This window comes from Ceratocystis lukuohia (genome assembly GCF_044167205.1).
Source record: "Ceratocystis lukuohia strain C4212 chromosome Unknown Supercontig8_pilon, whole genome shotgun sequence".
NCBI lineage: Eukaryota > Fungi > Ascomycota > Sordariomycetes > Microascales > Ceratocystidaceae > Ceratocystis > Ceratocystis lukuohia.
The window spans coordinates 1,831,049-1,856,775 of NW_027263527.1; the positions used below are offsets into that span (position 1 = coordinate 1,831,049).

The window sequence follows — 25,727 nt, forward strand, 5'->3', positions numbered from 1 at the left end:
CCAAGCATGCAGCACGAGATAAAGCCAGACGAGGGATTTGGCTAGCTTTGGGCTGCTTGTGATGTTTATTTCCGACTATAGGCTATATATAGGCGACGGCCAAGCATACAACAAGGCACAAAGCAATGCCATAACTAATACGGCATATCTACATAAACTGCAGAGATGCCGACCACACATGATGCACCACCACAAGGCACAGCACTTGACCAAGGGAGCACGTGTTGAGTATGCGAGAAGGGAGGAAGGCAGGTAGGCAGGGAGGCAGAAAGGCAGAAAGGCAGAAAGGGAGAAGGGCCTGAACGGACCAGGCCTAGGCCAGACCAGGCCAATATCAGCGTGTACCAAGTAGAGCCTCCAAGTTGTCGAGCTGCCGCGTGCAGGCCTTTTGTTTTCTTTTCATTGGTCTTCTTTCCCTCCTCTTTGCCTGCCCTGCATTGCCTTCGTTTCAGGCTCTAGCTGGTTTCTTTTTCTCTCTTAACCACCGGCCCTACTGGCCAGCGATCAGTCCTCCCCAGTCATGTCATCCATCCACTTGGCTTGGCTGTTGTTGGTTGGGCCGAATTAAGAGCCAGGGGGGGTCTACAGACACAAGAGGAGGAGGACAAGACACTATTCAAAACAAGAGCCGCCCACTGTCCATGGGCTGCTGTTGAGAGCCGAAAGAAGCCGCAGTATGCACAGCAATGCGCAGTAATTCACGGGAAATGTATGGTCTGGGGGAGGAACTGGACAAAGCAGATTGGTGAGTTATAGGCCCGTTTGAAAGCCACGACATCTTTAGCCATCTGTGGCTATCTTAGCTTCGCAATATAGACAGGCATACAACAACTAAAGTCCATGTTTGTTGTTTGTTGCAAGCCCCCCCCCCCCCCATCGGGTACCAATCAGCCCTAGTCGGGTTAGTGCAAGCCACCAGCCCACCTGCAGCTGCATATGCAAAGCGAGGTGCCATGAGTTTGTTTGGTGTGCATAAACACAGCAATCATATCCGTGCATGGATGGGTGCGAGTACAGCGGACACAGTAAAGGTCTAATGCAGTACGTCCGATGTAAATGCATTGCATATGTTCGCTATGCCAGCAAGAAAGGATGTTGCGGTGCAGTGCCATAAGACCTGCTGTAGATTCCATGACTGCATTCTGTGCTGTCAAGACGGTAGCAGGCAGCCGCCTAGCCATACCAGTCCAAAGACCAAGCTCAGGCCCTTTTTGCTGTCTCTGTCGCCTTCAGCTGCAGCCTAATCGAGACACTTCTTAACCATGTTGAAACAGCCGGAAGAAAATGAACCACATGATTCTGTTGGTATAAAACGAAATTAGAAGGAGGGATCGTGCCCAACTTGGCTCACCCTATAGTCTCGGATAGCAGAAGACGATCGTCTTCTCATGTCCATACACTGGTCGGTATTCCATGCACTCTTTCTTCACCAACTATCTTCAGTCCGACTCCCCCTTCTGCCCCCTCGAGCGTCACACTCTCCACTTGCCGCAGGCCCCTTGCAGCTTTCCCGGATGCATAGTTCAACGGCCATCATCGGAGCCCAACGAATTTAGACTCTTGTCCCCCTACCCTCCTGGCCCTTCTCTACCCTTCTCGACCCCTAACCCTAAACATCATCAGCCACGTTCAACCCGCCACGTTTTTACTTGTTCAGCCACACTAGACACTTTGCTCTTCCACGCAGTTGACTGGGTGCCTTGTCCAACAGCTCCTTCCTGCTTGCTTTGCTTTTCTCTTGGAAAATAAAGGTGGGGCCTGACCTTTCTGGGTAGCTGAAGCTGGGGTGGGCCAAGGCAGAGCATCAAGCTTCATCATCACCAAAGCCAAACAACCAGCACCAAAGTTACCGCCAGAGCACTCAAAGCACCACACGAATAAGCCTAGCATAGTTTCCTTCTCTACCAACGTGTTTGCTTATTCTGCCGTTGTTTGTGTTCCGATTTTTGCTGTCTCCATTCCTTCCCCAGACTTCTCTGTCTTCGCTTGCGTCTCCTTCCTCCGCCAAGTCGATAATCTACAAAGCTTTAAAGATGGTGCGTGATATCATCAACTGCAGAGATGACCGGCTATCAGGCTAGCCCCGCGCACTTCTCTAAGCTCCAGCCTCCGCCCGACGTCAATCTCGTATCCCGGGCTCAATCCCCCCGCCTCGAGTCTTGCGATGCTATCCTTGGCTTCTCCCGATCATTCTGGCTAACATCCCATCCCCCTCTTGTAGACATCAATCGGTACTGGCTATGACTTAGCCAACTCTATTTACTCGCCCGATGGTCGCAACTTCCAGGTTGAATACGCTGTCAAGGCCGTTGAGAGCGCAGGAACATCCATTGGTATCCGCTGCAAGGACGGTGTTGTGCTGGCCGTTGAAAAGATCATAGGGTCCAAGCTGTTGAAGCCTGGTGCCAACAAGCGCATTTCTACAGTCGACAAACATCTTGGCGTTGTAAGTGGTCTATAGCCTATCTGTTTCGGCCCCAACCTTCAGTATTCCGGTTGCTATTGACACAAACCGTGACTAACCACCTCCCCCCTCCTCTTTCATCAGGTCTATTCTGGCATGATCCCCGATGGCAGACATTTTGTCAACCGTGCTCGCGACGAAGCTGCCTCATTCCGCACCAACTACAAGTCCCCCATCACTACCGAAGTTCTTGCCTCGCGGATGGGCGGCTACCTCCAGGCCTACACCTGCCACTCGTACGTCCGTCCCTTTGGCATCACGGCCATTATCGGCGGTTTTGACCCAGAGCACGAACTGCCCGTTGATGGCGAAGTTGGTGACGGCCCCTCGTGCGGTGCTGGTGGCAAGGTCACAGGCCAGAAACACGGCGGCCCCCTTCCTCTACATGATCGAGCCTAGTGGATTGTTCTGGGGCTACTATGGTGCAGCTACAGGCAAGGGCCGCCAGGTAGCCAAGGCAGAGCTAGAGAAACTAGACCTGTCGGCTGGCAACCTAACGCTGGAAGATGGCGTTAAACAGGCCGCGCGCATCATATACAAGAGTCATGGCGACGACGCGTCCAAGGATTACGAGCTGGAGATGACGTGGATCAGCAATGCTGCCGGTCCGACAAAGGGTCGCCACGAAGAAGTACCGCGTGAGCTGGTGGATGAGGCCATGAAGCTGGCAAAGGCTGAGGATGAGGATGATGACGACGACGATGATGATGATGATGATGAGGACAATAATGATAAGACGGACGAGGACAAGATGGAGGACTAGGCATTGAGTCGAATCCAGGGCTGCTGGTAAGCAAGCATTACTCATTTCAATCAAATACACTCACCAATGGAGTTAGGCATGTTTCTTTACTCTCTATGCATACAAGTTGCCATGGCTTGGTGGCCCTGTTGTTTCCCTGTTTATGTTATTTGTATTGTCATATTGTCCGAACTATCCTGTACTATTTATGCTATTCGTAATAACAGTAATAATCATGTATACATGTGTAAATAGGCTGCTTTTGTTGCGTATTGTCTGTCCGTCCTTGTAACGCCTTCCTAGCCCCAGTAGTGAAAGTTCTGTCCTTCCCCCTTCTCTAGGTTAAATCTACGCCTTCTTATTCTCGTTGGCCTGTGCCCGACTCTGGCACCAATTCAGCCATGACGAGAAGAATGACGTATGAATCTTGATCCGCCCTGCAATCCAGCCCGTCTGTACCACGCCGTACTCCATCACCACATGCTCAATGGCCTCTTTGTCTAGTGCATACAGCGCCGATGCTAGCGCCAAACTCGCCGTAGATGCCGCCTTGGCGAACTGCGCAGAATTGTTGCCCTGTAGAGCAACCGCCTCATGCACGTTGCGCAGTTCCTCCAGCAGCCCGTCAATCTGCATCCTCGAGGCCGCCACAACAGCTGGTGTCAACTCCTTACGCAGAGTCTTTTGGTGGGTTAGCAGCACGTCGACGGCACGTGAAGCAAGCGGCTTGCTACTTGTGCGATTGACTAGGGCTACCAGTGGTGCCAGGAGTGTGAAAGCTAAGGGTGACATGGCCTGGACACGCACAAAGATGTCGAGTAGGTCGAGGACACGGTGCTTGAAGTTGAGGGTGGCCTCTTTAGCAGCTGCAGTGGCCTTGCGCGAGGGCGCCATTTCATTGCGTCGTGACTTGAAGGCTGCAGCAATCTTATCATCAAGCGCAAGCATCTCACCATCGCTCATATCTGACTCGGATCCGGATGAAGCATCGGCGTCGGCATCGGCACGGTGTGTGCGTAATACCGCTGCGAGCTTCTTGTCGAAGGCTTCGTGGTCCTCGCCATCGTCTTCCTCAGATTCCGACTCGTCAGAACCCGGCTCGGGATTTGATTCTGAGTCGGAGTCTGAGTCTGAGTCGCCCGCGTTCACTGTACTGATTTGGGCCACTAGATCTGAATCACCGTCTACCGACATGTCATCCAGATCAACCATATCAGCATCAGCATCTACCTTCTTCCCATCTTCTGTCTCCCCCTCGTCTAGCTCCATTTCGTCTGTATTCTCGAACAACGCACGCTGGCCCTCCATATCCTCACTTGTGTTGAGAACTGTAACTAGAGCCTGCAAGCCAGCAGCTGTGATATAAGACGAAAAAGCCTCAAACACCTGTTTGCTCACCTGGCGTGTTAGTGACGAGGGCCTCGCTACCATGGACAAGAGAATCTCAACAAACAGTGCAAACACTGGATCCTCATCGCCTTCCGAGTCATCCTTGGCCTTTTTCTTACTAGCGCTGCGAGCCTTGAACTGCTTTTGGTACTGCTTCAAGTCATTAAGCATGTTCAGCGCATCTGGGTCATCGTTGTATAGCTGGAAAATCGACACAGCGTACATCAGAGCTAGGCCCTTGCGTACAGCTTCGTCGTTCTTGTCTTCAATAGCAGCAGTCTTAGCTTCCTCAACAATAACATCCTTTTTGCTCTTCTTATCAGCCTTGCTCTTCTCTTTGCTGGCCTTTGTCTTTTTCTCGCCGCTAGTCGCCGGCTTGAGAAGCTTCTTCATCTGTTTACGGGCCTCGGCTAGCTCGGTGGAAATCTCCTCCTCCATATCGAACATGTCGGGGTCAATTGCCGCAATGGCGTGGCAAAGATACGTCATATCTTCAGTGCGGCGAGAGAGCTTGGCAAAGGCCGACTCCAGACGCGTCTTGCACAGGTCCTTGGTCTTTTCTGTTAATCCCAATGCGGCCGCCTCTTTAGCAGGGGCGTAGGCCAGTTGAGCCAGCTTATGAATAGCCAAACTAGCAGCCGAGCCTTCGCCCCCAGCAGCATCAGCCTGCTTATTCTCGGGTGCTTCACTCGAGTCCATCAGCTTGTAAAGATACTCGACATAGGCATGAAGGTGCGCAACACTATCAGCCGAGTCTGGCCCAGTGGTTTCCCGGAGACGCTGCTCTAAAAATGCCACAATATCAGACGCCTCGGAGGCCTGAGTCTTTTGCAGTGTTTTCTCAACAGTCTTGCTGTTTGTCCGCGCATCAAAAGCATACGAGCCATTGGATCCTAGCACGGCCTTGACAAGCACAGGTGCGGTGGATGGGATGCAGCTAGCAAGGTCCGATACAGACTTGAGAGCACGCTGGGCGGCAATATGCAGAAAGCGGTCTTCCTTGGCGGCCTGGTTCATCAGACAAGCCATAAGATTTCGGCTAAAGAGCACGCGGATAAGATCGTGCTGAAGAGCAAATACTGTGAGAAGCTTCTGGAAAACGAGGAAGCCGCGTAGTTTCTGGCCGTTTGTTGCAGTCTTGGAGAACAAGCCATCTAGGAGTACATCATGTTAGCTTTTTTTTTTCACAAAGAATAGACATCATCTTCACGCATATAGCATGTATCGCCACCAAGTACATACCATCAACAACGCGGACCCAAAATGAGTTGAACTCACGAGCGCAGTCATTGCCCAAGTTGTGGAAGTGCTCTGCCAACAAATCCCATGCAAAATGCAGCTGTGACGTCGCATTGGGCACCTTAGTCTTCCTGGTCTCATGAACTTCGCCACCATCATCATGTGCTGTCTCCTTCAACACTGTAGCCAAGTCTGACAAAGCCTTGGCCGAGAGTGGGTTTCCCCATGGCTTGACTTCCAAATTTGGGAATGTCTTGCGCGCCTGGAGCCAAATGCCAACACTGTCTGAAGTCTTAGCCAAGCCCTCCTTAGCCAAGCGCTCCAGTGTCATTTGTGTTTGTTCGCGAGTTAGCTGCCCCAGCGCTTGAGCTATAATCCAGCAGCACTGTGGTCTCAGCCAGACCTTGCGCTCAGCCAATCTCAAAAGCAAGTTGAGCAGCGAGATCCAGCGCTTGGGCTCGCCAGCCAAGATCTTGGCCTTGACAAAGCACTCGATGCCAAACAACTGACCGAAGAACACATCACGCTCCTGCTGGCCCGGCACATTTCCAATTGTCTCATTAAGCTTGACCAAGCGCTCAAGCACGCTTTCAAAGGTAATTTCAGGGTACTTGCTTGCAGCGTTGGCAGCACCAAAGAGTTGGAATAGAATTTCTGTCAACACCAGGCTAAGACCTACACGGGATGCATTGCGCCCACTAGCCAGGCCGGCAAATAGGCGCTTTTCCAAATGCCGCTGAAGTTCCTCTTCAGCTACTCCCTCGTTCGCTTCAGAGCCCAGCAGGCCCTTGAGAATAGCCAAGGCAGCCGCACTCCGCACAGTGTCATCTTCACTGCCGAGACGATCATACAGAAGCGCTTCGCCAATGCGGTCCTTGATATCCAACGATTCGGTCGGTTGCTTAAGGTCAACAGGCGTCGTAGGAAATGGGCGAAGAGCCGTGGTTATGGTTTTCGAGGGGCCATCGGTAGCCGGGGTCTCTTCGGTATCGGAGTCCATATCGCCAGGAGGAACCATTGGAGGAATGTCTGAGGGCCGGGCCTTTTTAACCTGGCCATCTTTATTATTGCTTCTCTTGCGTTTGCTGCCCATTTTGTCTAAAATTATGGTTTTTGATAGCAAGAAAAATGCGAGGAGAAACTTTGCAGCCAAGGCAACTCAAGAAGCTTGCTCCGAGATCTCTACCACAAAATTTAATGTGGGGCTATCTTGATATGCTTTTCTGCTAGGTGAAATTTAAAAAGCACAATCTCACCGCCTTGACACTACTTGACCGCCTTCATAAATTAACCCTAGTATTGTTGCTGTAAAGCCTAAAAAACTAGAGGCTAGCCTTTCAAGGTTGGTCCCTCACTTCATCAAAGTCTCTTTTTTCGCTGATTGGTTGGATTACTGTAAACAAGCTGCCTTGGGCTAGTGCTTGCATCATAAGGCTAAGGCCTCTTAAGCTTTACCATCTAGCTTTGAATGTTGCCAAACTACAACATCGTTTTCAAATCTACCTAAATTCTTTATATTTTTGCTGCCAATTGAAAGCCCGTTTCTACGAAGTTTCCGGATCTCATCCTTTTACCCTTTGTACTGCTTGCAAAGCTATAGACAGTATAAATATTACCAATAACTTGTCTTTATTTAGCCCTGACTCCTCCCCCTCCCTCTTCAGCGTTCACAATTTTGCAGTGCCGAGCGGAAATATTATCGACAATTTGTTGCTTAAAAACTACTTTAGAATCTCAAAAGCAGCCATGACAATAGTAGAGATTGAAAGTCTTGATCAAATCGAGGGTCTGGTCAAGAACACGGCAACTTTCGTTGTTACCTGTAAGTGGCAACCATGGCCATCCAACAGGCAGAATATCAAGACGTAATTCTAGATTTCGCCTTGCAACGATGTTGTTGCCTTTTATTCTAGACTTTCCTGGCGAGGGTGACTAACACCCTGAATTCTATTTCAGTTTACATGAATGACTGCCAAAAGAGCAACGCTCTCCTCCAAGTCATTGGTATGCAAACCAACTACTTCAAGGCACCTGGAAAGGTTGCCTTTGGCAAGGTAAACGTGGGCCTACGCAGCGAAATTGCTGCCCACTTTAACATCACTGACACCCCTTCTATTGCTACCTTTTCGAAGGGCAAGCTGGACAAAGTCATGAAGGAATCGGAACTAAAGCAGGTTGGAAATATCGGCGGGGGACTGCGGTTGCAACCTGGAATCTCTGGCCAACTACCAGTAGGGGGCCCAAGCGAGCCCGAGGCCATGTGGAATGGTGCTAGCATTGCACGCGGCTATGCAGACATCACTGGGTCCGTTGATCGCAAGGGGGTGGACCTGCTCAACTCGGATGACTCGGCCCGCAAACTGCTGTCCCCGTCAAAGCCCAGTGCTCTCAGCCCTGGAAGTGCGGCTGCTGCTACTGAAGAAAGAGACTGGGTGGAAAGCTCAGTCGACCAGCAGCTATTACTATACACTCCGCTTGACTCGGTCTCGAAGCTGCACACGATACAGGTACCAAAAATAATAATGAATAAGGGTATTGAGCATGGTTAACTGACATAATGATCTAGATAACCTCACTGCCCCCCAAGGAAAATGAAGAGGACGATGCGGAAATCATGCGTCCTAAACTCATCCACGTCTATATCAACCAGCCACACAATCTCGACTTCAACGAAGCCGACGACTTACCCCCCACCCAGGCTATCACACTCGCTGACAAGGACTGGAACGACCAAGGCACCGCCAACATCCCACTGCGCTTTGTCAAATTCCAAAAGATTACTAGCATTGTGCTCTATTTTGTTGAGGGAGACGGCGAAGGCGATATTACTCGCATCGATCGCATTCGTTACATTGGCGAGGTGGGCGAATCTCGCAAAGTGACCAAGTTAGAGAAGATAGAAGATCACTAAGGCAATATGGCAGAGGGTATGGGCTATATTGTGGAAGATTACTAGATGGGGCCAGCATTTGCCGTGGCAGCAGTATTTAGATCAAAGATGAGTTGCCAGCCGAAGAACAAATCGATGCTGCCGTTGGCAAGTTCTTTTTATAATGCTTTGAGACATACTATATCCTACTAAATGCCAACTGCGGCCAGCCACAGATCTGCCACGTAAGCCACATGTTAGCCAGTTTTTTTTATGGGCCCTGACCCATTTTTTAGTTTGGCCAGTCAAAAAAGCCTTTGCCCCATAGTTTCTTGCCATTTCTTGTATAAATAGACTGCAGTGCCCGCCCAAATTCTTGAATCAGTTCTTCTCTTCTTTTCTTCTTTGTGCGGCTGGCACAGCTCAAGTTTCCCCTTGTTGCTTCTGGTTCATGATTTCAACGACCAATTAGGTTGATGTGTTGTCTTTTGTTCTCTTTTGGGGATTTTTGATAGCCGTTGATCTGATCTTTAAGAAAGGAAGCGTCAGCTGTTTGTCACAGAACAATCAATTGCAGGCCCGCGAGCTCAGTTGAGGTTTTTTCTGTCATTCTCCCTCGGGAAGTGGAAGAAGAAACCTCTTTGTCTACATATGCCGCCTCTGGTGTTCCTCTTTTAAGAGGGCGTGCTGGGGCGGTAGATTGAGGCGGGACATTTTAAAAATCAAACAAACATGAATTCTATTTTGTAAACATGTAACCTTGAAGCATCCATCCATTCAGTCCGCAGAATCGATGCACGCTGTACCGTACCGACTCCAATGTTAACTTCCCGATCGCATGCACGTCCGCAAAGCGGGCTGTCATGTCCTGTGATGGATTTTTCGGTCTTGAAAACTCTTTAAAGGGTAGTGGGTCTGGCTCTTCACTACCTCTTATGGTAGTAAGAGAACTTGGACTTGAACTTGAATATATTTAACGTCTACGGGAATCACACAGATCAAACGACGCCGGACCGGCTACCGGACAGAACTAACCCTCTGTAAGGTTCACTATAGAGTTTTACTGAGCGAAGCTCCATTGCTCCAAGTTTTTTTTTTGTGCTATTTAACGTCTACCTACTTACTGGCTTTCCACAGCAATACAACGGCAGCTCCCAAGTTGACTTGTTGCTCTAAAACTGACTTTGCATACCGGAAGTTAAAAAAATTATATTTTTTGAACGTACAGACAGACAGACGGCCGGCCTGGAGGGGCACCGAACAATTAGCCAGAAGCGTGCTCAAAAAAAAGAAAGCGTGCCATAACCATGAATCGAACATGGGTCACGTCGGGATGTTGAGGAACAGATAGATGGCCACAACGACGTATTCTAACCACTAAACTATTATGGCTCGTGATATTGCGATAATTGTCGGCAGAAAAACAAGAATATCAAAGATTCTCTCTCCGTTTTTTTCTTTTTTTTTTTTTCATTTTCTCATTTTTTTCACGTTTTTTTTCAAGCATCACACAATATGGGTTGGTGGCCGAGTGGTTAAGGCGCTGTGTTCAAGGCATTACTTGAATCCCTTATGCCCGAGAAGGGTTCCACAGTTTCGAAAGGATCGCGCGTTCGAATCGCGCCCAACTCATGATTGTTCATATCTTTTTGAGCGTGCTATATTACATGTTCCTTGGTGATTCCAGTAGACGTTAAATATATTCAAATCGAATTTCTTTTTTTTTTCTTCTTACCCGACAGGTATGCTAGAGAGAGAATCCTCCTGGCTTTATCAACCACTGTACTCCGCCGGGGCCTACCCCCCGTGCCGACAGCCGGGGGCCTTTTAGACTAGTCTTTACACGGGGCCTCCACCAACCAAAAATATCAGGTAACCAATCCTGGAACCAGACAGGTACGCCCTCGGGCCGCGCTATACAGAGACCCTCCTGGCTTTATTGCTGGACCCTAAAAAGTCATAGGAGAAGGTTGAAGTCTATGCGTTCCTGTCACTGCGGACCGCCCGGGAGGTGCTCCCGGCCGGAAGGCCGTCGTATTACGGTGAAATACCTGTAGGTAGACGTTAAATAGAACAAACAAACAAACAAACAAACAAACTCCTGGCTTTATTGCCGGACCCTAAAAAGTCATAGAGGATGCTCGAAATCTAAGCGTTCCTGTTACTGCTGACCGCCCGGGAGGTGCTCCCGTCCAGAACATGCCGTCGTATTACCGTGGAAAACCGGTAGGTAGACGCTAAATAATACATACATACATACATTCTTTTTTTTCTTCTATACTGCCCAGTGTTGCTCTGTGATTCGAGTAGACGTTAAATGAACTAAAATTAAAACCCCCTCCTTTGTTCTGAGACTACTACACAATGAAGGCGAGTAACGAACGAGCTTGCTTGGAATCATATGTTCTTCTTTCCCTCAAAATCTGTAGTGGTCAATTCTGTCCGGCAGCCAATTCGGCATCGTTTGATCTTGGTGATTCCAGTAGATATCGAATGAATTGATGTTCAAGTGCAATCCAAGTTATTCCCCCCTTGCTGCAATCACGCCCACAGAAGGGCAAAACTGCCCTACTCCGCCGGAGCCTATCTCTGTCCCCAAAGCCGGCGGTCTTTTAGGCTACTTTACATGCGGTCACCGTAGATTTCCGGCCCCGGAAACTGGCAGGTATTCCCTAGGGCTACGCTTGATACAGTGCCGTTCTGGCTGTGGAGCTGAACTCTAAAGAGCCATTGGAGACGATTAAAATCTAAGCGTGCCCGCTCGGGAGTTACACAGGACGATGGTATTAGCTAGTTGCTTGTCTCGTAAGTCATGACGCCAGAAACATGGGAGCCAAGAAGGGAGGACCACGGGGTAGCTTACTACAAGACTCACTATCCTTGCCACTTCTGCATGCAGTGTTGTCTTGTGTTACACTGTGGTTATATTTGATAGATGTAGAAATATCTTAAACTCCTACTTTGATAGGTTCTTGAGGGGGCTGATTAGTGGTCGTTAGTCAATTGGATAGTACCCTCTAATGAATAGGTAAATCAGGCTCGTCTTAGCTAAAGCGAAGTCTGCCTCAGCATCGGAGTTTTGCCTTGTCGTTGCTGTAATCGGTATAATGTGTTGGCGGAATGTAGAAAATATTAATAAAGTCTTGCGTGTTGGACTCTAAAAGAACCCTTAAACCTAAAGCTACGCATAAGTAAGAAAGCATGCATTGTAATGGCAGAACTAAAGATGTTGGTAATAAGAGTGAGTACTAGGAAGCAGGTGTTCGGTCTTTCACGATGCTAGAGCTGGATATCCTGCGTGATAGTTGTATTTGACGTCGGCACTTTATTTTTTCTACATTTCGAGTATAACAAGATGAATAGTCCATCCGCCTCCTTCTGAAGCTAATAGATGACCTGAGTTGAAATTTCATACTGGTAGAACTTGGCTTTCCAATTGAAGTGATGCCTGCTCTAATTTTGATACCATAGCCCACGAAACAGAGAACATCGTTGCGTTCATTGATGATCCCCCAAACGACGTTACATCAAGCTGCTCCGGCCACCGATTTCGGAACTCCCCTGCCCGTCCTTCATTTCTCCGCTGCGTGCTCCAACAAACTCAGCGTATATCTTCTCTAGCCGCATGCGCTCTTTGGCCGATATACTTGGGCGAGTGTTTTCCAGCGCTGCGGCTAGATGTTTCCATCCCACAGTCACCACGTCTACACCGCCACCGTTAGCTTCCTTTTTGCCGTTCGTGTCAGCCCTCGGCGCTACGGCTACAGACTTGCCCTTGACAAACGCAGCGTCTCCTCCTGCGCTGCCGTGGGCACGCTTCCGCGCAGCCTTGATGCTTTCAAGCTTGGCCAAAATGGCTGCATTTTCAGCTAGCTCAGCAGAGCGTGTCTTAGGAATGCCGTCAAGTCTGGAAGCATCGTCATCGGCGCCGTATTTGAACTTGACGAAGCTAGGCACACTGCCACTATTGCGGGGCTTTCCCGAAACAGTACTGGAAACAGTGGTGCTCAGCTGGCCCTCAGCTACATTTAAAACATCATGGATGGCTTCTAGTTGAGCGTTAGAAACAAGAGCCTGCAAATCAGCGCCTGAAAAGCCCTCGGTACGTCGGCCTAATTCTGCAAACTTGTCACCACTGAGAAGATCATCGCTTAGGCGTATTTTACTGCACAACGCACGGACAATATCCTGGCGATCTTCCGCCGTGGGAAGGCCACAAAGAAGGGACTTGTCTAGACGGCCAGGACGAAGCAGGGCAGAATCAATTAGGTCAGGTCGTGAGGTGGCAGCGAGAACATAAACTCCAGACAAGCCCTCGGCACCATCCATTTGGGTAAGCAGTTGGTTGACGACGCGATCAGTTACACCTGTGGAATCATGGCCTCTCTTGGGGGCAATAGAGTCGAACTCATCGAAGAAAAGCACACATGGCTTGGCTGCCTGAGCCCGCTCAAACAGGTCCCGCACACTCTTCTCAGATGCACCGATGTACTTGTTCAGAATCTCAGGACCCTTGACACTGATAAAATTGAGACCACATTCGCCTGCCACTGCACCAGCCAACATCGTCTTGCCACACCCAGGGTATCCGTAGAGAAGGAGACCAGATCGGAGACGAAGCGGGCATTTGGCAAAGATTGGGGCGTACTTGGTGGGGTACTGTAGTGTTTCAAGAAGGACCTGGCGGGTTTCTGTTAACCCTCCAATGGAGGCAAAAGTGGTGGTTGACTTTTGCAACGGCACGTTTCGCAAAGTAGCCGGAGTAAAGCCCTGGAGAGCCTTGTCAAAGTCGGCTCTAGTCAAATGAAGAGACCCTTCTTCCTCGTCGTGTGAAGAAGACGCACTGATAGCCCGGAACATGGCTTCGCTGCGCGCACGTGAAACGAGCATGGAAAGATCTACCGGCATGTAGCCATCAGTGAGACCAGCGATTTCGAGAAAGTCGAGATCCGCATCAACAATGAACCCATTGCTCTCGCCTGCGTTGTTTCCCTTAGCTCGACGACGCCTGGAGCAGCTAGATTTGGGATTATCTGTTTCCATCCAATCGTCATCATCGGCATCAGTGCTTTCAGCCGCACTAGAATCTTCGTTAGAAGGCCCTACAGCGGTGCTATTTCTTGGGCTATCATTGGCAAAGCGTTTCCCATTGCACGGCAACGCACTCGAGTCTTTGAGAATAAGGCTACTGAGGATCTCGCGCCGTGCTTCTTTGTGAGGAGCCTTCATCTCGATAGTATCACGCACCATGTGACCGCCAAGGATAACCTTGTTTATGGTGTCTTTGCCACCCGCAGTCGCTAAGAGAACAACGCCGCTGCCAGGGGCACAGTATTGCTTGACCATAGCACAGACAGTCTCACTGAGGATCCTGCTACGGCTGTTGTCATTGCCGACCTGTAGCTCAGTTTCTACCGGACATAGCTTATCGAGGTCATCTAGAACTACGAGCGCCTTGCCACCTAAACGAGCCCCCCAGCTGGCTGAAGTGAAAATGCGGACGAGGTTGTCTTTGACGGTGTTCAGCCTAGTCTCATCATTGACGAGGGTCTTGCATGGGAAATAGATGGTGTAGTACAACTCCTCGCTTCGTATTCTCTGGGCAAGCTTCTTGGCCAGTTCTGATTTCCCAGCACCCATAGGGCCAGTAAGAAGTGTAGATGACATGTGGCGCAGTTGGGTGTATAGATTCTCAAAAAGTGAATCAACTCCGGCCAGTACATTTTCAGGGGCCGGTGTAGGATCCCAATGCTCAGTCTCTTTGCTGACTACAGGGGGGGGGATTGGAGGTTGGACCTCAATCGGTGCTTTTTCGTCTATTCCCAAGAGCCAGCATGGGTGGTGGTCTTTGTCGGAGCTTCCATCCTCTATTTTGAGGATGCCACCTTCCCAGCCAGTCGTATCCCCGAGGCTAGGATAGATGCCTAGAAGCATACCATCCGTGACTGGCCCCCCAAACACGTGGCCAGGCTGATTTCCACCAGAGTAGATTTGCCAAATACGCCGGGCAGACTCTTCCTTCTCAGCCTTTGACTCTCCACCAAACTTAAGGCCATGGTCTTCCTTGCTGCGTGTTGCAAAGGGGAAGACCTTGATGTGCTTAGGTCGGGTAGTCTGGGGTAGCGCGGCTTGTATTTTGACCACCCCACCAACAAGGCCGGGAGAGCCAAGGGCAGCGCATAGTGGTGAGGATAGGGCTACTGACTGGCCAGTTGCCGCATCATCCCATTCCTTAAGCCGTGCTACTAATTTGGTTTCAGGCTTGAGGTTTCCTGCATCCTCCGGTTTTACTTTTTTGGGACCTGTTGATGGGCGAAGAAGCTCAACTACAACGTAGTTGACGCCTTTCATACCACCACCAGCAATTGCATTTGAGTCAACCCATACCGTAAAATCAAGGTTACCATGGGTTAGAAGATCATCACTGCCGAAGGAGTAAGGGTCACAAACAGCACAATCTAGGCCACGGAGATATATAGCAGGCTTTGGCTCTTCGCGCACTCTTTTAGTTGCTGAACTACGTTTGGATTTTGTCGTGCTAGCCACGCTTCTGGTATCAGTGCCTCGAGCCGAGGTCTTGGGACGAGTTTTGGGGGCTACGATGACCTCTGCATCGGGCGCAATCTTGGCAAAGGCATGTTCGGCTGATGGTGCGGGTTCGATCGAAGTAACGACAATGTTAGCAGTCGAAGTAGGGGTCAAGTGGACAGTCAAGCAATTTTCAGGGGTAGGTTGTCCCGAGGCTGGTTTGAAAAAAGGATTAGGTACAGCGCGAATTTGCGAAAGCAGATTGAGTTCGAGGAAGGTAGCATGGAGTTCGATGATTTCCCAGTCCTCAGGGGTCAATGGTTCGATGTTGATGGTGTGCGCTTGAGGGGGATCAATGTGGACTGTTGTCAAGACCTTTTGGCCATCATGGAGACCAAGAGTTGTCGCTAATACGGAGTCGATTTCAACTAAGTGCGCCTCGCTTTCACGAGACTGACCACGCAAGCCGCCGTAGCCACTATCCCGACCGCCAACAAGAGAGGGCGTTTTATGTTTGCTGGGCATGCCAGTCCATCCTAGATACACAGAGCGAGATGGTTGGGAGGAGGAGGCATTCGAAGGCCGGAAGTTGAGCTCGACGATAGCATTTTGGGCGGGCTATAAGACAACTCAAGTGTTAGAAAGGGGGCATACTAAAAACATAGAAAAACATAGAAAAGAAAAAATAATAAGAGACAGCACAAGATGCATACGGTGTTGACGCTAACTAAGAGCGACTCGAGAACAGTAGGAAGATTGACCAAGCAGCTCTTTAACGGAACTAGCGACAGTTCGGCTGTTGTCGACCGCGGGTTGCGGGCACGGGGACGAATTGATTCAAAGAGACCGCCAGAAAACATTATGGCAGATATTAAGATTATGAGGGGAGATAGATAGAAAGAAGAAGAAAATTAAATAAAAGCCAGATTAACCCCTTGTAGAAAGAAAGCGAGCAGTTGCGCTCACAAGAAAGCAGGACTCACTATCTTTGCTGGAAGTTACAAACGACAGCTTCCTTCCCCCAGGTCTCGATTCTCAGATGTCATCCTAAGATCCAAATGCTTATTTCATTTGCATGTGCCGACACCGAGGTTAGCGCCACAAAACAACAAATACTCATGGCCCAATGCAAATGTGGCGTAACAAGTTGTGGCGCACTCTTCTGACAGCTGCGCCCAGCTGTGGGAATGCCTATTAAAACAGCGAGCGCCCCGACGCGCTTTGACGCGTTACAGCCGATTTGTTGGTTGCTAGCTAGGCGGCTAGCCTTGTTTTGGGGGACTACAGCGTTTCTATAGGCAATGAGAGATTGCTGGTATTTGCTATGGTATAGATTACAGAACAAGGACAAAACACCAAGCAGAAAAAAAAAAAAGGTGTAGATCAACCCCCGCCCACGACGTCCGGCACTCTATTATATTTTCTTTTTTTTCTTACTGTCTCCAGCGCCAATTGCCCTTTACCCGCTATTTCGTACTTTATAGCGAAACGGCACACCCGAATTTGGTGGAAGTAATCGGCACAAGCACTAGCATCGCCTACCTAAAGTCGCGATAATAAACAGCCATGTTGCGTACATATCGGGCTCCCGTTGACTACGAGAGTCACAAGAGTTAGTTCTTCGCTTCCATCCCTTTTGCGCAATATCTGATCTTCATGGTTGCTGCGATTTAAAGAGTTATTACGGCTGACAGCATTGTCTTGTAGAGATCTTCCAAGACTTTTTCCAGACTTTCAAATCCTCACCTTCCACTAAAGATAAGGTTGATGAGGTCTCTGTCCAAATCGACGGCATCACAATTACCGAAAATGATCTGGACGATGATATGGACGACAGCCCCAACGCTGCAGCACGAAATGCACAGAATGCCGCTAAACAAGCCGGGTCCACACCACGCTACATCTATGCCGAAGCCCTCCAGCAGCTAGCTAAGCGCAAGATCCAGACAGTGGAAATAAGCCTGGACGATATTCACCAGTGGGAATCCAGCGGCAATGGCGACCCGCATTCAAGCCTTGTTCAATCAATCGAAAAAAACACCAAGCACTACGTTGAGATTGCCTCGCGTGCCATTGACAGCGCCATGCCCGAATTGGATCTAGACGTGGACGATAAGGACGACGTTTTAGACGTTCTAATGGCACGACGTGTCGACCGCAACCGCCAGCTCATCAACGCTGGAGCCGAGAACCCCGATGAGCTCAATAATATGTTCCCTGCCGAGCTGACTCGTCGCTACACGCTCGTCTTCAAACCAAGGTCAACCCAAATGAAGAAAAAGGCTCTAGCTGTTCGCGAAATCCGCGGCGAGCACTTGGGGCATCTGATCACCTTGCGCGCTATTGCTACCCGCGTTTCTGACGTTAAGCCTATTGTTCAGGTGAATGCTTATGCCTGCGAGCGCTGCGGTTGCGAGGTTTTCCAGCCTGTCACCGACAAGAATTTCAGTCCTCTGATCACGTGTCCATCGGAAGAGTGTAAGAGTACGCAGAGCGTTGGCCAGCTTTTCTGGTCCGTAAGAGCCAGCAAATTCATGGCATTCCAAGAGGTCAAGGTGCAGGAATTATCAGACCAGGTACCAATCGGCCAGATTCCCCGCTCGCTGACAGTGCTGTGCTATGGCAGCCTAGTCCGGCAGATCAACCCTGGAGATATGATTGACCTTGCTGGCATCTTTTTGCCCACGCCCTACACCGGCTTCAGAGCCATGCGTGCTGGTCTCCTGACCGACACATATGTCGAAGCGCACCATGTCGTCCAGCACAAAAAAGCGTATTCCGATATGCTGGTTGATTACTCTCTGACTGCCAGGATTGAGCAGTACCGCATGAGTGGACAGGCTTACGAGCTGCTAGCTCGCTCAATTGCGCCTGAAATCTACGGCCACATGGATGTCAAGAAGGCACTGCTCTTGCTTTTGATTGGCGGTGTGACCAAGGAAACTGGCGACGGCATGAAGATCCGTGGCGACATCAATGTGTGCCTTATGGGTGACCCTGGTGTGGCTAAATCTCAGTTACTCAAGTATATTTCCAAGGTAGCCCCCAGAGGAGTCTACACGTCTGGCCGTGGAACCAGTGGTGTTGGTCTGACTGCTGCTGTGATGCGGGATCCTGTCACAGAAGAAATGATCCTTGAGGGCGGTGCCCTGGTTCTTGCTGATAATGGAATCTGCTGCATTGATGAGTTTGACAAGATGGACGAGAATGACCGGACAGCTATCCACGAAGTTATGGAACAACAAACCATTTCCATTTCCAAGGCTGGTATCTCCACAAGTCTCAATGCCCGCACATCTATTCTCGCTGCTGCTAACCCTCTCTACGGCCGTTACAATCCCCGCCTATCCCCCGTGGAAAACATCAACCTTCCCGCTGCCCTGCTTTCTCGTTTTGATATCATGTTCCTGCTATTGGATACGCCTTCTCGAGAAACGGATGGCGATCTAGCCAAGCACGTCACCTTCGTGCATATGAACAACCGCCACCCTGATCTAGACGGTAACAGCGTGGTTTTCTCACCGCACGAAGTGCGCTCTTACATTGCTGCTGCCCGCCGCTACCGTCCAGTTCTCACACAGTCGGCATCGGACTATATGGTTAAGACATATGTCAAGATGCGTGAAGGCCAACGTCGGGCGGAGAAGCGGGGTGAGCTCTTCACCCACACTACGCCTCGTACACTCCTGGGCATTGTGCGTCTTGCCCAAGCCCTAGCACGCCTGCGCTTCAGTACACAGGTCACCAACGACGATGTCGACGAGGCCATTCGATTAATCGAAGCATCCAAGGCCAGTCTGGCAACCACTGATCATAGGGGCGGCCGCTCGCTGAACGCCAGCAGCAAGATCTACAATATTGTCAAAGCACTGTCAGACTCGGGCGCTTGCAGGCCCGACTTTGGGCCTGATGAAGAGGAGGATGAGGAAGAGGCTGGTCGCGAAATGTCGCTGCGCAAGGTTAAGGAGAGAGTCATTGCCAAGGGCTTCACAGAGGACCAGTGGATGCGGGCGCTAGCAGAGTACTCGGAGCTGGATGTAAGTTTCTCCCTCTGGTCTTTCCCCGGGTGTTTCCGCTCTCGTTTCAATACTAACTTTTTTATCCAATCTAGGTGTGGCAAACTACGGGTAACGGCTCACGGCTGGTGTTTATACACGCCCGTGATATTGATGAGGACGATACAGACATGGAATAGATGGGGGAAAGGGGAAAGTGGGGGTTGTTTGTTGTTTCACTGGTCATTTGATCGCAAGTAAGATCATCTGTCGTATTAATACGAAGCTTGGGCTGGCAGATACAGAGTATAGCAAGCTGTTTGTGCTGAGCCAGGATAGGGGAGGGGAGTCTTGTTTTGGATGTTCATACGCTGCGTTTACGATTTCTCCGTTTGCTTGCCTTCTTGGCTCTCTTGCGTACACGCTGTGCCGCTATTGCCGTTGTGACTTGTAGAGAATACTTCTGATGAGGCTTTCTAATCATCTATGCCTTTCCCTGTGCATGCCCAGGATCTCGCAGCATTATCACCAGCCCAGCGACGTGTCCTTTTTTTTTACGTTGCCTGGAAAGTCTCTTGCTTTTTTTTTCTTTTCATTTATTCAAGGCTTCAAGATATAATACAATTCATAGTACACTGGTTCCAACATCAAGGCCTGTCTCCCTGCCTCCCTGTCTCCATATTTCTATAATCATCTCTCGCCTCCTTCAGTACACGCAAATCTTACATGCGCAGGTTCCGCAGCGCCATCTTCTCGATCTCGCCGAGAACGCCGCCACCCAGCGTCCACTTTTCGCTCACTGCAGCCTCAGTGACCTTTTCCCGCAGCATGCCGCTTTCAGCCCAGTACTCCATCAGCACTCGAGTCTCAGGCTTGTCTAGCTTCGTCACCTCCATAACATCGACATCTGCCAAAGCCTTTTCAACGCGCACATCATAGTTACGCTCCCACGGGTTAGGCTTCGGCTGCGATTCGCCACGTAGCTTAGCTCTGCCCTGAGCCAGCTTTAGATCTAGCGAGGGAATGGTTACACGGCCGCTAGCGTTGAGGGCGGCAAGCACAGCACCGCCGTTAACCATAGGGGAAGCGCCAGATAGGGCGTCGATAAACAGCCGCACGAGCGTTAGGTCGTGGGCATGCACTAGGTTATAGGCTGGGTCGCGGTACTCCGACATACGCATAAAATGGGCCACACCGTCGGCTGAAAGGAGGACAGGCGGCCGACCCTCGATGGTAGTCAACTCAGTCCACAAAGCCTGGAAGGTGATCCAAGCAAACTCAGATTCCTTGCAGCTAGCAACCATGTCGTACAAGGTCGACTTTCCGACAACCAGATGGGACAGGTTAGGCGTCAGATTACCATAACTTTTAGCCATGGGAATTTCACGCAAAATGGCCTCGTTAGCGGCAAGAATTCGCTGCAGGAGGTTGAGGCAGTACATGGGCTGGTAGAATTGCACAGGGTCGGCCGTATTGGGCACGGGGGAGTATTCAGTGTGGGCATTGGTGAGCTCCATGGCTATCAAAATTGCATGGTGTTAGCAAACAGCCCGAGATGCTATTTCAGTTTTCAGACTATCTTACCTTCAGGAATATGAATAACTACCCATTTGTTCGTCAGGCCATACGCCATTGCCTCGAGAACTAGAATGCTCTTCCCCGTGATCTTGTCGCCCGTAATCAAGGTGCGCATCTTTGTCTTTTCCTGCGCCGCCTGCTGCATCTTTATTAGCACGTCCTGGGCTTCTTTGCGCAGCAGCACATGCGGACTCCGGAACAGGCCCCATGCCTGGGTCGGCTTGAAAGCCTCTAGACTACGCAGCCGGTCGATCAGGTCGCCAGGAATAGAGATTATGGAGTTAGCACTAGCCTGGTCAAGCAGGGCCTCAGGCGACAGCACTGCTTTGTCTTTGACCTCAAGCGCATTATTGTTGCTCAGTACAATGCGTTTGCGGAAGGCCTTACGCTCGCCTGGCTCTGGTTTCTTGACGGTCTGCACCACGCGGTTCTTGCCAAAGTTCTTCTTGATAGGTGCCTTGACGGGTCTACGGCCACTAGGAGCCGCAGCCTGTGCTACAGAGCTTGTCGAAAAGGGGGCAGAAGCTGATATCGGAGATAGAGCGGGTACAGAAGAAGAGGGCAGTGCGGCGGGCAGAGAAGAGCAGGGAGAAAGACCAATGGTCCGGGATGAGACTGCAGCCCGCTTCAGCGTGCGGAGAGTGGCATTTGAGGCCATTGAAGCTGTAAGGAATGATGGGGTGAGCTGCCCGCAGTCCGAGAAAAAAATATTAAGGGAAGGAGACACCTGAGATTTAGCACGGCAGTTCGAGAAGCCTACAGGGTGATGGTGGCCGTCGCCGTTGTCGTCAATATCAACGCATTCTTTTCTTCTTCAAGCTTCAATCCAATCATCAAAATCCTGGTGTTATGGGGTTGCCGATGTTTAGCCGGGTTATCGTCATGTATTATTTCTCTTATCGATAGGCCCAAGCTTATCGGCAAAAAAGTTCGTTCCAACTTACTTTAGCATTTTTTTATTTGGATAGTGGTAACTGACCAAAAGTTATTCGATAGAACTCTCTTCCAACTGAACGTTACTTGACAACCCATACTCTCCCCACGCTTCACTACTCTGCTTTATTTAACCTAGCTGCTATACTGCAGCTTCAAATTTTCACTGCTTCGTTTTCTCTCTCTCTCTCTCCATCTTCTCCATTCCCGTCTTGTCATAATGGCCATTCCCGGCCAAGCCCCCAAGCTCCCCGTGGCCGTCACCAAGGCCACGCCGTACACCTTTGATCTAGGCCTCCTAACGACCTTTGATGCCAACCCCCTTGTTCTCGACACTGCCGATCTCGAAAAGTCTCTTGCCGAGTCTGCACGCGATGGTGCGCAGGCTCTTATTAATCAGCTGTTGACCACGTGCCCGGTGACGTCGACAACGGACGGTGTGGCGCTGACCCTGCCTCCCGTGACCACCCTGCTGCCTCGTGAAAAGCCGCTTCCCAAGCCGCGCGAGCCGACTAAGTGGGAGCGCTTTGCCGCCAAGAAGGGCATCCGAGCCAAGACGCGCGAGCAGCGCCGTAATCTTGCCTTTGACGAGGAGACCCAGACCTGGATGCCCAAGTGGGGCAAGGGCGGCCTTAACAAGAAGGGCGAGGACGACTGGTGCGTCGAGGTTGATCCCAAGAAAGAGGCCGCTCTCAAGGAGGGTCAGTCAATTCGCCGCGAGGGATACCGTGAGAGAAAGGAGCGCATCAAGCGCAACGACCGGAAGGAACGGAAGAATGCCCGGATTTCTGAGGGTAAGAAGAAGTAAATGGGGTACATCAACTCTAGGCTGCCTAGTACGGCTTTCAGGGCTTTGTCTAGTACTTTGGCCGTTCTTTTTTTCTCGATTTTCGACTCGGACACGGAGTTTTGGCGAAATGGTTGTCTGTTTTTTTTTTGCTGCCCTTTGTCTCTTTGGTTTCTTGTTAGGTATATTTACTGCCGTTGTTGTCTTTATCTCCATCACTGTCCCTCAAAGACTGTGCACTGTTCTTTACGGAAGGGCTGAGAGTGCGAGGGCCAGAGCTCGGGGTCGTCACTTTGCCAAAAGTATCGTCTACTATCATGAAAATAAGATGTCTATCTACATACATATATGCACTCGCCTTTCCGTATCACTTACGCATGGCAGAACCCGCCTATACATGCACGTTAATTTAGAAAAAAAAATGGCTAGCGTAATGGGAGGAGTTAAACAAGGACTGCATAGTTATATGCTTGATATGGTTTAAAGAAATAACATAACATGAACGAAAACCCAAGAGATCAAACACAAGAAAACGCATCAACCCTGACACACAAATTTGCACCCACGTGCAGATGAAGAAAATAAACCAAAATAATAATAAAAAAAGCAATACAAAACCCCCAAACTCGTCTTCGTCAGATGTTAAGGGTATATGTACCAGACAAGACTTCCCAAGAGAACAAACAGTACAACAGAAAAGGAAGAAGAAATAAAAGAGAGAACGAAGATAGAGAGGACAAAAGGGAACGAGAAAGCAAAAGGCCACAGGGAAATAAGCAAGAAGACTGCAGAAAAGAGAACAAGAGAGTCGTGAGAACTGCCTCAAACTCCAGACACCGCTTCTATTACAACAAAAAGAAATAAAAAAAAAAGGTAGCAGCCAAGGAATGAGGTCCAAGAAAAAAGCAATGAGAGTTAAAAGAGAGAGATAGTGAAAGGTAGAGCCCCAGAATATGCAGAGACATATCGCAAGTTGTAGATACATTTGGGGAGAGGAAGGGCGGAAGGGGGGAGGGGGGAGGGGGGAGGGGGTGACAAAAATGATGGTAGTGGAAAAGAAAAATAAAAAGAGGTAGTAGTGCCCGTTTCGCTTTTTATGGTGTTTCTTCAGAATAGATGAACAGACATTCGACTAACAAAACTGCTAACAACATCATCTGACGGGGAAAATAAAGGCACAATAGAGACAGATAACTTGACCAGTGACGTCATGAAACGACAAATAGAGCAAGCGTCAAATCCAGGGGGTGGGTTAGAGGGGGGACCTTTCCCCCACCACATCTCCTCAAAACCCGAGTGGAGACAAGGGCTTAATGGGCGAAAGAGGACGAATCTCGCAGGTCGGTGTGCCAAGGACGTTGTTGTCGCGGTCCCCGCGCTTGTCTTGTTCGTTGTCGCTGGTGAGCGTGGTTGAAATGGATCGTATGGAGCCGGGGCTCGCATCAATAGGGGCCAGGACAGTGCCTTTCTTGGTACGAATCTTCACGGGTTCTAGACTCTGTGCTGACTGTTTGCTACTGCCTGATGACGAGACGGCGCGTTCCTCAGTAGTATCATGGTCAGAAAGTGCTACTGATGTTGATGCCACCGATGACGCTACCTTGATATCTGCTGGCGGGTGCAACGGGAAAGAACTGTCACCCTTGGGTGACGGCTGCACTATTTGAATAGTGGTGGTGGCTGTGTGATTGCTACTACCATTTCTGCTGTTGCTACTAGTAGCAGTAGTGGTGCTCATGTTAGCGCCTGTGTTCGTAGTAGTAGTAGTAGTGCTAGTACTAGTAGTCTGCGGGGAGGCAGGAATTACAGCGCCGGTACGGGTCAAGCCACGCGGAAGAGGGGCATCAAACAAACGGTACTCTTGCTCAATGTACTGGGCCTCGCTAGCGCATCCCTTCCAGCACTCCCGCCAATTGCAGACAAGGAACTTGAAGCAGAACGCGTCGATCTTCATGCAAGGCTGGAAGCAAATACATAGATTACGGTAGTCCATCTTGTTTTTGTCGGCATGGGCCAACAGGAGGCTGAGATGGCATGTAATGGCAAACAAGAGGTAGTACTTGAAGGGCGAAAGTTTTGAGAGTTCATCGATGAGAAGTTGTGGTACTTCTTGCGCGCCGGCACATTCGCGAGAGATGCGGTCTTGAGAAGCCTTGGGGAAAAGCTCGTCGGGAAGTTCGCGGAGCCAGGCTTTGAGCATCGAGCCAACAATATTGATATCGTACAGGTCTGGTTGCTCAAAGAGGTCGACATCATGTTCTACACGGGGACAAGGAAATCAGTACTTGTTTCTGCTTTGAGGGGTTGGTGCATCCAAGACTAAGCTTACCTTCGTCAAATCTACGCTGCCATTTCTTTATCTGGGGCCCAGATCCAGGCACCCGGTAAAGGCCCTCGACATCACAGCCCTTGTAGTTCAGGTAGTCGATGGCTCTCCAGGGGAATGCGGGCATCCAGAATTCAGTCTTGTCACGCGACTCCTCCAGGCGTTTTGATATGCGGGTTAGACGGGTCTGCTCGACCAGCGGCAGATTGATGACCTTGATGACATACTGGTCATCTTCTACGGGAACTTCACGTTCAGTGGTGCTGTTCTGGCGGGCGTTTTTGCCAAATAGGCCTTTGCTGAAGATGTCGGCAGCCCGGGTGCCGGATGACTTGAGAGAGCTGAATAGGCCGTTGTTTTCGCCTTTGAGATGGTGTTGCGACCTGTCCTTGTCCTTGTCCTTATGGCCAAGGCCATGGTGACGGGGCTTGTGGTGTCCGTAATCGTGGTGGCTGTCATCTTTGGCAAAGCCACGGTCGCGTGAGCGGTTGCGCGACGAAGGGCCGGATGAGGAGGAGGGCATTTTTGAAGTTGTGTCTTTTGAGGATTGGCCGTAAGAGTTGTTCTTGCTGGGCGCAGGGTTTCCGCTGGATAGGGAGCGGTCGTCTTGTACGGGCGTTGAGGTGGCGGACCGGGAGGGAAGGGCAGCTTCTTCTTTTTCTTTGTCGTTTTTGCGACTACGGCCCATACGACCAAAGCCGGGCTTGGATTTCGGCTTTTTAGACGAGTTATGTGGGTTTTGGGATAGATTCTGGCTGTTTTGTTGCGAGGCGTCGATGTCGGCGGACGAAGCAAGAGAAACCTCTGATCGTGAAGGCTGGAAATGGTGATTGTGGTGGCTCGGTGGTGGCATAGGCATAGTACTGGAGTTTTTGCG

The 25,727-nt window shown here is 50.1% G+C and overlaps 8 protein-coding genes across 8 annotated transcripts; 4 read left to right on the forward strand and 4 right to left on the reverse strand.

The window, feature by feature from the left end:
• Window positions 1-2,033: 2,033 nt before the first annotated feature.
• Window positions 2,034-3,227, forward strand: HOO65_080453 (N-terminal nucleophile aminohydrolase; the record flags this gene model as incomplete). The annotated part of the gene is made up of 4 exons (XM_071004326.1): window positions 2,034-2,036; window positions 2,222-2,446; window positions 2,549-2,776; window positions 2,820-3,227. 4 exons carry the CDS (start codon window positions 2,034-2,036, stop codon window positions 3,225-3,227), a joined length of 864 nt encoding a protein of 287 aa, XP_070856683.1.
• A 327-nt stretch (window positions 3,228-3,554) lies between these two features.
• Window positions 3,555-6,927, reverse strand: HOO65_080454 (DNA polymerase V; the record flags this gene model as incomplete). Its single annotated transcript, XM_071004131.1, has 2 exons — window positions 3,555-5,749; window positions 5,838-6,927. The coding sequence occupies 2 exons, from the start codon at window positions 6,925-6,927 to the stop codon at window positions 3,555-3,557; spliced, it is 3,285 nt and encodes a 1,094-aa protein (XP_070856684.1).
• Window positions 6,928-7,580: 653 nt separating this feature from the next.
• Window positions 7,581-8,745, forward strand: HOO65_080455 (Thioredoxin; the record flags this gene model as incomplete). The annotated part of the gene is made up of 3 exons (XM_071004328.1): window positions 7,581-7,656; window positions 7,791-8,341; window positions 8,401-8,745. The coding sequence occupies 3 exons, from the start codon at window positions 7,581-7,583 to the stop codon at window positions 8,743-8,745; spliced, it is 972 nt and encodes a 323-aa protein (XP_070856685.1).
• A 3,480-nt stretch (window positions 8,746-12,225) lies between these two features.
• On the reverse strand, window positions 12,226-16,091 carry HOO65_080456 (Peroxisome biosynthesis protein PAS1; the record flags this gene model as incomplete). Its single annotated transcript, XM_071004120.1, has 2 exons — window positions 12,226-15,849; window positions 15,945-16,091. The coding sequence occupies 2 exons, from the start codon at window positions 16,089-16,091 to the stop codon at window positions 12,226-12,228; spliced, it is 3,771 nt and encodes a 1,256-aa protein (XP_070856686.1).
• Window positions 16,092-16,797: 706 nt separating this feature from the next.
• Window positions 16,798-19,426, forward strand: HOO65_080457 (DNA replication licensing factor MCM7; the record flags this gene model as incomplete). The annotated part of the gene is made up of 3 exons (XM_071004159.1): window positions 16,798-16,843; window positions 16,939-19,268; window positions 19,343-19,426. 3 exons carry the CDS (start codon window positions 16,798-16,800, stop codon window positions 19,424-19,426), a joined length of 2,460 nt encoding a protein of 819 aa, XP_070856687.1.
• A 522-nt stretch (window positions 19,427-19,948) lies between these two features.
• HOO65_080458 (mitochondrial 37S ribosomal protein mS29) lies at window positions 19,949-21,462 on the reverse strand (the record flags this gene model as incomplete). The annotated part of the gene is made up of 2 exons (XM_071004260.1): window positions 19,949-20,745; window positions 20,811-21,462. The coding sequence occupies 2 exons, from the start codon at window positions 21,460-21,462 to the stop codon at window positions 19,949-19,951; spliced, it is 1,449 nt and encodes a 482-aa protein (XP_070856688.1).
• A 495-nt stretch (window positions 21,463-21,957) lies between these two features.
• On the forward strand, window positions 21,958-22,545 carry HOO65_080459 (Regulator of ribosome biosynthesis; the record flags this gene model as incomplete). The annotated part of the gene is made up of 1 exon (XM_071001565.1): window positions 21,958-22,545. The coding sequence occupies one exon, from the start codon at window positions 21,958-21,960 to the stop codon at window positions 22,543-22,545; it is 588 nt and encodes a 195-aa protein (XP_070856689.1).
• Window positions 22,546-23,809: 1,264 nt separating this feature from the next.
• On the reverse strand, window positions 23,810-25,709 carry HOO65_080460 (putative Rho-type GTPase-activating protein 2; the record flags this gene model as incomplete). The annotated part of the gene is made up of 2 exons (XM_071004221.1): window positions 23,810-24,783; window positions 24,854-25,709. The coding sequence occupies 2 exons, from the start codon at window positions 25,707-25,709 to the stop codon at window positions 23,810-23,812; spliced, it is 1,830 nt and encodes a 609-aa protein (XP_070856690.1).
• Window positions 25,710-25,727: the final 18 nt, after the last annotated feature.